General features: G+C 34.3%; 1 protein-coding gene across 1 annotated transcript; it reads right to left on the reverse strand.

Moving 5' to 3' along the window:
• Positions 1–1,652: 1,652 nt before the first annotated feature.
• On the reverse strand, positions 1,653–5,716 carry WRKY13 (WRKY DNA-binding protein 13). Its single transcript, XM_008234134.2, has 3 exons — positions 5,142–5,716; positions 4,727–4,972; positions 1,653–2,050 (listed from the first exon to the last, which is right to left on the reverse strand). Exons 1-3 carry the CDS (start codon positions 5,435–5,437, stop codon positions 1,873–1,875), a joined length of 720 nt encoding a protein of 239 aa, XP_008232356.2. The 5' UTR covers positions 5,438–5,716; the 3' UTR covers positions 1,653–1,872.
• Between the last annotated feature and the right edge of the window lie 7,586 nt (positions 5,717–13,302).

Consider the following 13,302-nt stretch of genomic DNA (forward strand, 5'->3'; position numbering starts at 1 on the left):
AAAAATACCCTTCATCTAACCCAGGCCCACCACGTAGGCAATTAAAGGACATGTTGATAATGAAGTTTACAACGGAATTAAATTGCAAAAAATTAAAAAGATTAGGGTAAATGACTGTTAAAATTTAGAGTGCATGGGCAAACCTGCCTTGATTGAGAGTTTAGGATAATAAATTGAAAGAGTGCTACTAAATGAACCTTAAAATTAACTAAGTACACCTTACTATCAAAGTATTTATTGAATTACTAATTTACCCTAATATAAAATGACTAAAAAGAATATATTGAATTGTGAAACATGATACCACATATTTTTAGAATGTACTTAGATCATAGGATGTACTCAATTAATTTTAGAGTTTATTTAGCAGCACTCAATTGAAATTAACGCAAAATAAAAAATGTAGAGTGATGTTTGCAAATAAATCGTTCTTTTAATATTGTAAGGTTTAAGGCCCAAGTTCAAGACGCAAGCAGCTCGTGTAGGATTGGCTCTTCAGGCCTAACACACTTGTTCAATATAGGCTGGGCAGGGGACATAATATTAGTTAGGGCCACTACGCTATTCATTCCAAGCCCATGGACCACTTCAGGGAGAGGAAATACTAAATGAGCCCTATCATAATATCATTGACAAATATGATATTATGAGATTTCTGAACTGTAGTTATTTTGAGAGGATGTATTCAATTTAGTTTTTAAATGATTTTAAAAGAGTTATAGAGTTGATGGAGTTTAATTGAATTTAATTGAGTTTGACTAAATTCTACAAACTTCACATAGATTTTGACTAAATTCGTGTATAGATTTTAACTAAGTTTGTTATAATTTTATTATTAATTTTAATGGAGTTTATAGCGATGGCAATGGTGATGGCGATGGCAGTGATGATGGTGGTTTGTGGGGGAGGTAGTGGTGGAGGAGGTGGGAGTGGTAGTGGTGGTGGTGGTGGGAGTGAGGTGGTGAAGGTGGTGGTGGGATGAGGTGGTGGAGGTGGCGGTGCCAGTGATGGTGGTGGGGCTGATAGTAAGGTTGGTAGTGGTGGTGGAGGTGGTGGCGGAGGCAGTCATGGTCATGGTGGTGGCGGCGGTGGTGGTGGTGGTTTTGGGGGTGGTGGTGAAGGCAACAACGATGACTGTGGTGGTGGTGGCGATGGTGATAGTCATGATAAGATGGTAGTAGTAGAAGTAGTGAAATCATATCTTGAGAATAAAAATAATATATCTATCAAAATCTATGGAGGGGAAGCAAAAATTTGTCATGGCCTAAAATTAATCTATTATCAAATGAAATCTGCTTTTGTATTTCCTTTAAAATCAATGAATTTTTTTAATACACTCCAAACTTTTATAAAGTCTTTTAAAGTCGTGATTGAATACATCCAAATTTGAATGTTGTTTAAAAAGTATGAATTGAATACGCCCATAATTGAATAAACTGCTATAAAATCGTGATTGAATAACACCGAAACTTTTAAACTTCTTTAAAATCTTTTAAAATCTAAATTGAAAACACCCAATAAGCAACCATTGATTACTTCATCCCATCATGTCCCTCTAATTAGCTAGAAAAGAAATCTTAATCCCAAGGAAAGGAGAGCAGAAATCAAAATCCATGATTGATTTAGAAAACTACAATAGAAAAAGTGAAAGCTGTGCAAAAGTTGGTAATAAATTTTATTGAAACAATTGCTTTATTCATTAGGCAGTTTATATATTAGCGAAAGCAGGAGGCTAGGCTGATCAACAAAAAGGGGCAATCAAGCCCATGCATCATGCTTATTATCCTATATATCCATCCAAACACTGCCAAAGACATGAATACACAACCACAGTGCAGCCAAAGGATACAGAATTATAATATACAGAATGGTCTACCAGAAGAAGTTATTTAGGTGAGATGAAGCTTGCTGTGAATCTTGATCAAGATCGTGCGATGGAGAATGCACGTGCCGCCCTTCGTAGGTTGTGATCACCATCCTCGGGTCCTCGGCTAATCGCTCCACTCTTTTCTTTACCCGGCAGTTGTCCATGGTGCAACGATAATAGCTCCTGCATTTGCATGTACATATGCATGCATGCACCAAAAAGTAATTCAAGAAACTTTGAAGCAGCTTGATAAACCTAACTAAATAAAACATGGTCATATAGAACCAAACAAATGCAAGCACACAAATATCTCATCTCATCACTTCAGAAAAGCATTGTGAACAGAAAGATCTCAGAAAGATCTTCGACAGAGCCTTATAGCTAGCTAGAATGTTAGGTCTCAAAACTTTGATGAGAGCTTCGTTGCCTTTTAGGAAAATGAAATCATAAGAGGACTAGTTGTGGGACCTACATTTAACCCTGAAATTCCAAGCCCAAAATACTATTTCTGCTTTACTTTAGCCAAACAATTTAATTAAACACAATAAGCACTCACCTGAAAACTGCACATGTTTTCTTATGATGCAATTTGTTGACTAACCGATCCAAGTCTTGGTCTTTTCTGGTTACAAGATGTCTGGCTTTCCGATAATTTTATAATACATATACAGGTAAATGTGTTTTTTTGCGCCGAACTCATATTGTCGTACAACTATTTATATTGTCATACTATGAATTTAAGCAACCTAATTAATGATGACAATATGAATATAAGCGTCTTATATTGCCAAACAATGGACGGGGAGAACATGACATATCACCATTAAATCAAATATCATCCAATGATCTAAGTCAAGGATCACGCATCTAAAGAATTCCAATTCTTGCATGGATATTCCTTACCGGTAATGAGGTACTCCTTGCGAATTATAGTTTGACACATATGCAAAAATAATTCATCAAAAACACAAAAAGAAAAATTTCTGCACACATGTCACACTGCTATTAGCAGGAAAGTAGGAACTCTTACTATGTACCATAGCGATAATTAGTGTATAAAACTTTGGTCTCTTCACTCATTATATCCTATTTCAATATTGTAGGTTGAATGCTCAAAGCTTATATAACTCAACTGTATATCAGATATTTGTATCAGAGGAGACAATTCATTCACATGTCTTGATCAGTAGTACACATGCTCCACATAAGTTAACAAACCCAGCTCTAAAAAGGTTTATAAACTCAGAAAAAGTTAAATTAAATCCTAGTCAAGTTCAGGTAGGGGTGGGGAAGGATTTCCATTTCATGCAAGATATTCTACTCTAATTATAAGTCCAACTTTTGACTATGTTGTATATAGCTTTGAACACCATAATTATTAACTCTTGGAAACCACATGACACCAGTAAATTCAACAAATGAGGCATATGATTATGCAGGATATATATACGCTCACATTCAAAGTTCAAATCATTTCTGTGGAATTTTGCTGGACTTAATTTCAACTCCTATGGTGACTCACACCCGGATAGATATATAAACATGTTAATTAAGTCAGCAGATTAATCTAAATTTAAAGAAGATGCCACATAATTAATCAATAGTACTTGGTTGACAATGACACTTAGATGTACGACATCAGAAATTTTTCAAAATGCACACCATATGTAACTTAAAAAATCACGAACCACCGTCGTAGGCCAACATCCACAACGCAATTTCATGATCCGAACTGTCTTATAATCAAAGTGAATTCAATAAAACTTATGATGGGAATGATCAAATAGCTAGTCGATTATTTGATAAATTTTTCTAGGGGATGATGACCTTCCTTGGAGGAAGGAAAGACCTGAAAACGAACATTTAGATGATGAAAACACATTGTGATCTGGTGGCACCAAAACTAGTGATTTGTGCTGTTATAAATTATTGGTGTGCATTTGAAAATTCCTCTATCTGACATATCATGAAGGTAACTTGCAGAAATAGTAGCAATAAATACCCAACCCGTGCATGATGCACCCCTTTCTAAACCATGCAAGTAATAATGTGCCCATGCTTTCCTAATTTTGGTATAACCTAGTTTTGCAACCAATAATTATAATCAAATTACCCTAATTCTTATGATTAAACATGGCCAATGAAATGGATTGAAGCTCCACCACATGTACAGTAGTTCACCTATTCTGGTGATGATTTTTGTCCTAGTACTGGCAGCTTTCTTCTTCTTTTTCATGGAATCCAATCTTAGGGACGTACATTAAATCAATATTCCAAGAAAAAGTGATTTTAGAGTACTCATTTCCGGCAATATCATCCGCCCCGTAATAATTTCTCTTCGGCATCTGTGGGATTAAGAAATTGTTTGTTTCCTTTTATAAAGCATTATAATTGATCAATCTTTGCACAGTATGTTGGTGTTTCGTGATCTTTATATTATGAATTTTATCTCCAAAAGTACTAATAATTAGTTCTTTTTGGAAATGGCATTTGCAAAAGGCTCTAAAATATTACAAGTGCATTAATAGTTAACCATCTTCTTTTTTCTTTTTGGTCGGAAATATTATTACTGTACTTATCAATATTGTAAATTATTCAGACCCATCTACCCGTCAAATCTCCAGCGCCAAGCCTGTAAAAGCCTAATGATAATAATGATAACAATGACAATAATGAGAGAGAGAGAGAGAGAGAGAGAGAGAGAGAGAGGAGCACATCATGTGTATGGGGTACAACTAGAAGCTAAAATCCAATTTGACATGCAATAAACTTTTGCAGAAGATGTGATTAAAGCAAAAGAATTGAAGAAAAAGAGAAAAGAAAAGGAGAGACGAGTGTAGAAAATGTGAATTGTCTCACCTGGGATGCTGCGTGTTCTTTACCACCTTCTGTCCGTACTTCCTCCACTTGTATCCATCATCAAGCACATCAACCTCACTCATGGTTTTGAAGCAAAACCTAGGCTCCCTCACCTTCCTCCTAATTGCCTTCATCTTCTTCATCTTCATTGCTGAAACTCCCATATGTTGATGATGGCGATCATCTCCACCGTTTGATCTCTTGCTGCTTAGGCACTCATGATCATCGCTCACCTCTCCCCATGCCCTAGACCATATGTACCAAAACATGTTTATACTTCTAATATTCTTAGTTTTACATGAGTAATTGTATTGCATGCAAGAGAATTCAATTCAAAAAGGAGATCAAGATTCAAGACTACATATATAATCACTAGATGTGGAAATTAAGTGTGATATTAATTATATTATTTTACCAGAGATTTGCAGTGGATCTTTGCAAGGAAAGGAGTTGGGATCCTCCAAAATCAGAACTAGTAGTGATGTTATGATCTTCTCTATGCTTTAGAGGAGTGAGTGATGGGAGTAGGGTTTCAGAGAGATTGGTGCTTGAAGGTATGCTAGAAGAACCGAAGGCTTTGAGAGATCCCAATGAAGAAAAGTTCAAGTTTGGTGGGATTGAAAAGAAACCCATCTGTGCATTAGAACCCTCTTCATTCTCAAACAAGCCCTGCTGCTGGCTGAGCATGGCCTGGGACGTCGTAGATGCCATCTCTCTCTCTCTCTCTCTCTCTCACTCTCTCTCTTCTTGAAGGGTGTAGAAAATCGATGAGAGAATAATCCAAGGAAATCTATCTAGGAACGAGTATAAGCAGAGTCTAGATTAAAAGCACACCAAGAGGCTCTCTCTCAAACTTCAAGGATATATAGATTGAAAAAGGGAATTATATACCAAGATTTGAAAGTAACCAAATACCTATAAATTTAACATGGACTACCACTTTCCCTTGTTGCGTTTCCTCTCTCTCTCTCTCCCCCTCTTTTTGTGTGTGTCTAAAACACCCTTTCAAATTTAAGGATGAAAAATTCAGAATATAAAACAATAAAGGAGAAAAAAGTGTGATATTATAATACTGAGACAAAGACTTTAACATTTTCAACTGAAGCTGGTGGTTTGGATTTTGGAGTAATATGTGGAGTGGCGAAAACCATGTTGCCATTTGACCTCAAAAGTATGGGATATATGTACATGTCTCACAAGAAGTACTTGTTAGTGGAATTTCACTGTTGTTTTTGTGTGAAGGTCAACAATAGAGGACAAGTAAATGTAAAATATAGCTGGTTTATTTGCATGCTTAATTATAAAAAAAGTTGTCGTTTTTCAAACATGGGCTTAGTCAAGCTTTGGTAGAGTGAATGTGCTCTCCACTCTGCACCCGAGTTTGAATCCCCCTCTCCGCAATATAAATTAGATTAAAATAAAATATCGCTTGTATTTAAAAAGAAAAAAGAAAAAAAAGTTGTGTTTATGATAAGGTTGCATGAAAAGTTTGTCCAACCTCTGTTGTCGTGGATGGTTGCATTGGGTTGGGGGAGGGAGGGAGGGGGGGACTGAATAAAAGTTAACATAGATGAGTAGACAATAATAGAACAAAGATCTGAAATATAAGTGTGCATACAAGTGAAAATTAATTATATCATTCACTGCAAAAGCTTTCAAAAAGAAAAAGCTTACTGAGAAGGTCATTATAATTCATGTATCTATCAATTTCTAGGTTTCTTTTGGACAATTTTTTCTAGGGTTTCTTTTGGGACACCAAAAAGAAAATATTTAGAGGGCAATGATGATGAATCTTGGGTGCAAATCTACCCCCTCTGCATCGGCGGTGAAGATATCATTATGATTTGTGAAAGAGGCCCTATTTGACTTTTTGCAGAGAAAAAGCTTCTCACCTTTCTAATCCCCCTTTTGCAATTAACTTTCTTTTATGCCTCAACCAACCCCACATCTACCACACAATTTCTCCATTTCCAAACCACCGTATCATATTGTTATCATCTCTGCAATTAGGCATGGTAATCTTTGATGACCTTTGTTATCATCTCTGCAATTAGGCATGGTAATCTTTGATGACCTTTGTTTGACCCAAAAAATAAAAATAAAAATAAAAAACTTTGACGACCTATAATGTGTCTTTTGTACTTCATCCGTTTGTTAAACTCAGATAACATGATTAACTTATAACCCCATTATGTTAATACAAGTTTATGATTCATGACTGAAGAGATCATTAAAGAAAATGCAAAAGATATACACACACATATATATTTATATATATGTAACTAGCTAATATAGGCATCGCATATGATGGTTAGAATGATTTATCATTCAAACGACTAATTGCTTGCAGGTTGGGAACTTGCAATGATGTATTATGTAACATGCAAGATAGGATTATGGTTACATAATTACTTATTTGAAATGGACTTATAAATTTTTGACTCAAAATGTTTTGACCTTCATAATTAATTTTCTTAACCACTAAACCTTTTCTCATTTGGAATTTATTAGTTTTCCACTGTTGAGTTCCAAATGAGTTTTTTACTTCAAAACAATAATGTTAAATTCATAAGTTTATTCACCCAAATTTTGCCAAATAACGTGTCAATATACGGGTCAATGCCTTACTTTCTAGTAAAAATTAATATTTAAATCATACAAACTTTGTCACATTATTTGGTGAATAAAATTTGAAGATCAAATTTGGTACTCAAATGAAAATATAAAAGAGCGATTCCATATCCTATTCTGATGATTATTTGGTCCTAAATTCAAATTTCATGGATGATAACTGTATAATAATAATAATAATAATAATTCACTAATCTTATAACCATAACTTTATTATTTAATGTATGAATTTTGACGTTTCTAAAGTTTTTTTTTTTCTTCTATACATGAGATATTGAGGGAGGGAAAATCAAACCTAAGACCTCGAGTGCATGAGTAAATACTATAAACCGCTTAAGTTAGTAAGGTTAAGGCCAACAGGGTCCAGCCTAGTAAAAAAGGGTATTGACTTGAAGATCAGTGGTCTCTAAACCACCATAACACCTCATTTTCCCTTGTAGTTTAGACTTTCTGTTTTATTCCAAAAAAAAAAAAAAAAAAAAAATTAAAGTGCCTTACTGGGCCATTGCATGAACATGCATACCTGAGTTCTCTTTTCTTTTTCTTTTTTGCCTTTTCCTTTGTCGTTGGCATGACTTATTATTATGATACCCAAATCTTTTTTTTAAATTAAATTTTTTATGCATGACTTAATATTATGATACCTCAGTCATTTTTATTTTATTACTTTTCTATTGGTGTTAATTTTACAAGTGCAAATGTTTCTTCTTCTTCTTCTTTTTAAAAATTTTAATCAATGAGGGTTAAGAATTTGAATTTGGAATTTCTTTTAATATTGGCATTATGTGACATGGCACTACGCGATTGAATGAGAGAGGTGCTGACGCAAATTCAAAACGGCGTCATTTTGATACTACGTATTCTCGGGTTGCAAATCTATAGTGCCATAGCCATTCATCTCAGTTGTTGATATCTTGTCAGCAAGAAGATCTTGGCCGTTTATTCAAATTACATGTTGTTCACTTAAGTGATGCTGTCGTTTCTCTTCGATAATCGACGCAATCTTGACTATTGATCAGATTTTTTTTATTACGATCCAACATACTAGATTTCACCGCCCCAAAAAATTAATCTCAACCTTCCATTCTTATATATATTTTTTGGCAAGAACCTTCCATTCTTATATAGCCCCCTTATAAATAGCCCCAATCCCTTAAAAATAAAAAATAAAAAATATTCCATTTTTTATTGTTTTTCTTTGGAGTTTCACGCTCTTCCTTTTTTATTTTTTTTATTATAGAGAAATGAAATAGATTGCATTCATAATTTAGGCATAAAGACAGTCAGCCACAAGGATCAATACAAATACAAACTAACCACATAAGGTTTATATAAATATGGAAGCACAATAACTACAAGAGGTTAATCCAAATAATGCAGGGGAGTCCAAGTACACAAGGTGTACTTCCATTCATAACCACGCCAAGCCTAACAAATTGCAGCAAAAAAAACAGAAATTAAACAAGACTAAAACATTATGTTATTAAGTAATGTTTTAGTCTTGTATAATTACTTTATGGAATTTAAAATTAATAATTTATTTAAATTTTATTTAAAAACAGATTTAATAAAAAATAGTATTTAATTCCAAAATTGACTTTAAAAATAATTTTAATTTTAAAAAATTCATATAAAATTATTTTAAATATCCAAAAATATTTTAAAAATTAATATTGCAAAAGGAAGGTAGTTCAAGTGCAGAAAAGCTAAGAAAAGAAAATTGTTCAAAACTAGAAAGAAGGATACAAATTTAAACAAAGGTCTCTGTGTCTCAAGGGAGCCAAAACTAGAGCCCTAGAAAGAACAGATGTATTTTCTTTTCTTGAGAAAAAAAAAGGGAAAGAGAAAGAAATGTATTGCGTGAGAGTGAGACGTTTAAGAATTTAAATTGGATTTAAATTGGTTGATTGCTGGCGTGGGGGTGGCGTAGGTATGATGTCAGAGGGATACTTAGAAAGGGAATAAAATCTATATCTAGGTTTGTGAGTTAGGAGATGAAGAGAGAGAGAGAGAGAGGAGTGGGGTGGCAAACAGACATCATTTCTTTTTGTCTCTGTTTATAGGTTGTCATAATTCCACTCAGATTACATCCCCCTATTTTATATTTTCATCGACTTTTCTTTCTTGCTTTTCCTCTCAAAAAGCCAAAACAAAGGGGAAAATAATTATATGGGAGCCATTTTGGCCTGGCCTTGGACACAATTCTCCGTACAAAAAAATTCTTTCATTTGTTTTTTTTTTTTTTTGCTTTTTGTATGACAAATTCTCACATCTTTTGCCAAAGTTTAATTACCATATACAGTTTTTGGGCTCCAGTGGTGGGCAATGGCATGTAGCATTATGATGACTTGTGTTGTGGCAAAAGAACATACAAGTTATTAAAACTGAAGGAGGAAATCTTTACTTTAAGAAACAAAAAAAATATTATGTTAGGCTTTTAGTGTGCTAATGACCTTAAATTCAAAATTTAAAATGGAAGAGGCCTAGATTATAATGTCGTTATGTGCAAGTTTAGCATGTGATGATGTCCCATTATACTGGTGAATTGTTGTTGTTTCTATGTTTTCTTTCAAGTCTCGTAAGTTAATTTGTTCGTACTTAAGTCCTGGAGATGCTTACATAAGTGCTCGTAAGTTATTTCTATGTATTTTCTTAATTTTCTAGGTTTTGGTTGGCTGTATGGGAAAGAGGGTGTTCTATCAGAGGTTGTTGTTCCCTCTAAAAAGGGTAGGCTACTTGGTTAGTTCAACGACCATGCCCTTAGAAATGCTCACCTAATCATCTTGACCTTTATCCCCATAATTTGTATCCAATACCTCTTTCAATAATATTTTATCGCTATTTTCTCAACTAAAAAAAGTCATAATGAATGCTATTTATCCTCTCAATTGTAATCTTGCACCATTTTATTTTTAATAATTTTCGATCATGAGATTTGAACTCGTTAGTTTCTCCAACAAGGTGAACATTAAATACTCCTAGACCAAATAATTATTAGTAAAAGTGCAAAAATGTTGTTAAGCTCAAGCATCATTTCTCATTTTTATTGGTTTAAGTTTAAATTTAAAAAAATTTAAAAATAAAATTGATACTAGACTTTTTTTCTTTGAATATACGCGATAATCTAAACTACAAGAGAAGAAGGAAAATATTTGGACCTAATTAAGAAAATGGATTTATTAAAAATGCACGTATATTTATGGTATTTTGGTGATGGATTTGTAACAATATTTCACCCAAATACCATAAATATACGTGGAGTTTCTAGATCAAACTATAGAGGACTTTATTTCATACCATGATATGGGGTCGAAACTTGCCCTCTCCTCCCTCCCCTGAAATTTACCAAAATAAATTCTTATATACAATTTTGCATGATATGTAAATGGAATAAAATGTAGGCTAAGAAGAAAAGAAAAAAAATACAATAAAATGAAGCTAATTTGAAGATATACCGATACCTTCTGGAAGTAGGGCCGAAGGGCTAATTTTGTGGTCCATTGAACTTCACAATTGCCGTCACAATTCTAATCATTACCTTATCTAGACATTTCCCTAATTTTTTATTTTATTCTCCCATATTTGTAATTTCTTAAATTCGTGTTAAATTAAAAAAAGAAAAGCTTGCCACTAATACTAAATGACCTTAATTAGTGAAAAGGAAAAAAGAATAAAAGTAATGACCACGACTATTTTTATGAAGACGGGCATAATTTAATGATAAGGTTGCCCGTCCCTCCCTGTTAGAGTAAACTGTCAAAATTCCCTCTTAATTTATAGTTAAATTTTTTCTTTATTTGTCCCCTAACCTTTTTTCTTAGAATAATTGTTTCTCCCCTACCCTTAATTTTCCTCACATTCCATCCAATTTGCCACTCATTTTGATTTTGTATAATAACTCGTCCGGAATTTATTTTTTAATTTTCGAAATTTTTAGCATAAATTGATAGTTTTGCACCTATAGTGTTAAACCTAACATTTTGAGCCACTTTTGTTTGGGACAAGTTTTGATAATTTTCTTAGCACCATGAGGTTGGGCTCATTTGCACGAGCACTTAGGAGCAAACAACGTGTAATTCAAAGTTGTAACGGAGAAGTTAGGAGGGTTAGAATATCAAGGGGATTTGAGCTCGAAAGCCACCGGTATCAGCCCATCGCCACCGTCCCTTTAGAATGATTTTCTAGCCACCGCTGCCGACAACACTTATTTAGTTTTGTTCCTCCCCTCTCTTAAAATATACATCATATGTTAACGAAAACTATGACAAAAGGACTCGATTGGCATGACTGAGGCCTCGTTTGGGATTGCTTTGTTTTGCCAAAAACCTGCTTCACTTTAAAGTTAAGCAGTTTAAGGTGTTTAGTAAAAATAAAATTGTAACATCCCACATCGAACCAATGGAGAGGGGGTGATGTGCCTTATATGTATATGCTCACCTCCATCTAGCATGAGGCCTTTTGGGAACTCACTGGCTTCGGATTCCATAAGAACTCCGAAGTTAAGCTAGTTTGGGCTAGAGCAATTCCAGGATGGGTGACCCACTGGGAAGTTGCTCGTGAGTTCCCATAAACAAAACCGTGATGGTAGAGAGCCCAAAGTGGACAATATCGTGTTACAATATAGCCGATCTGGGATGTGACAAAATGGTATTAGAGCCACTTTGCCTTGTGGTGCGAGTGTGCCGACGAGGACGTCAGGCCACTAAGGGGGTGGATTGTAACATCTCACATCGACCAACGGAGAGGGAGTGATTGTCTTATATGTACATGCTCACCTCCATCTAGCACGAGACCTTTTGGGAGCTCACTAGCTTCAGATTCCATGAGAACTCCGACGTTAAGCAAGTTTGGGCTAGAGCAATCTGGGATGAGTGACTTCAAATTGCTCATGAGTTCTCATAAACAAAACCATGAGGGTAGAGGGCCCAAAGCGGACAATATCATACTACAGCAGAGCCGATTCGGGATGTGACAGAATGGTTTTTTTAAAAAAGCAGAGATAAGACTTTAATGAATTTTTCAAATTCCCAAAATACCATAATTAATTTTTTAAAATGATACCACCTCCACCTCCACATCCACATCCAACTCTACCACCTTTGCCACCACCACCTCCTCCTCTTCCATCTCCACCTCCACCACCACTGCCACAACCACCACCTCTTTCACCACCATCTTCACCTCCATCTCTTTCACCACCTCCACTACCACCACATAATTAGCGCATAACATTTTTAATATCATGTCTATTTGAATCATTATCCACAGTTACAACAGTTTTATATTAAAATTTACCAAACGGTTTTGACATTGCTTTTAGTACTAACAGCACTTTAAAATAATTATTTACCAAACATAGAGTTGCTTTACTTTACAGCTAATTATTTTCAAAGCATAGTAAAAACAAATTTTTTAAAAGTGATAGCAATCCCAAACTGGCCCTAAGAGAGTTGGATGACCAAATTTACTATATATATATATATAAAATTTCGAGTACCAAATTGAAACTTAGGTATAAATTCATGAACCATTACTATCAAAAACCCAAGATGTACATTAGAGTTTTGGGCATAGTCGAGTTCTTCGAGTAAAGTCTCTTTATCCATGTGGCTTTCTATCTAGTTGCCATGTGTAAGGTTTTTTTTAATTGAAAATTTCTTTCCATCAGAAAAAGATACCATTTGAATAATGCTACTCTTACCACATTTGTATATTATATTGCCATATAACCTGATATGATAGATGAGGTGGACATTCACATCAATTAAAATTAATTTAACGTTTTATTTTCTTTTATGATTTATTGACACTTTTTACTTGATGTGGTTGTCCACTTCGTATGTCACATAAGGTGATATGAGAATATAATATATTAATGTTATAAGAGTAGCATTACTCACACCATTTAGTCTCACAATTGTAAGGTGAAGCTGATATTGTAGAGG

This window comes from Prunus mume, linkage group LG1 (genome assembly GCF_029339155.1).
Source record: "Prunus mume cultivar Tortuosa linkage group LG1, ASM2933915v1, whole genome shotgun sequence".
NCBI lineage: Eukaryota > Viridiplantae > Streptophyta > Magnoliopsida > Rosales > Rosaceae > Prunus > Prunus mume.

Bases quoted from the DNA above. Each gene is read 5' to 3' on its own strand.
- WRKY13 (XM_008234134.2), bottom strand. From the start codon at position 5,437: ATGGCATCTACGACGTCCCAGGCCATGCTCAGCCAGCAGCAGGGCTTG. The intron at 4,973-5,141 runs GTAAAATAATAT...CATATGGTCTAG, and splicing joins AGATCCACTGCAAATCTCTG to GGCATGGGGAGAGGTGAGCG. The intron at 2,051-4,726 runs GTGAGACAATTC...ATGCAAATGCAG, and splicing joins AAGAACACGCAGCATCCCAG to GAGCTATTATCGTTGCACCA.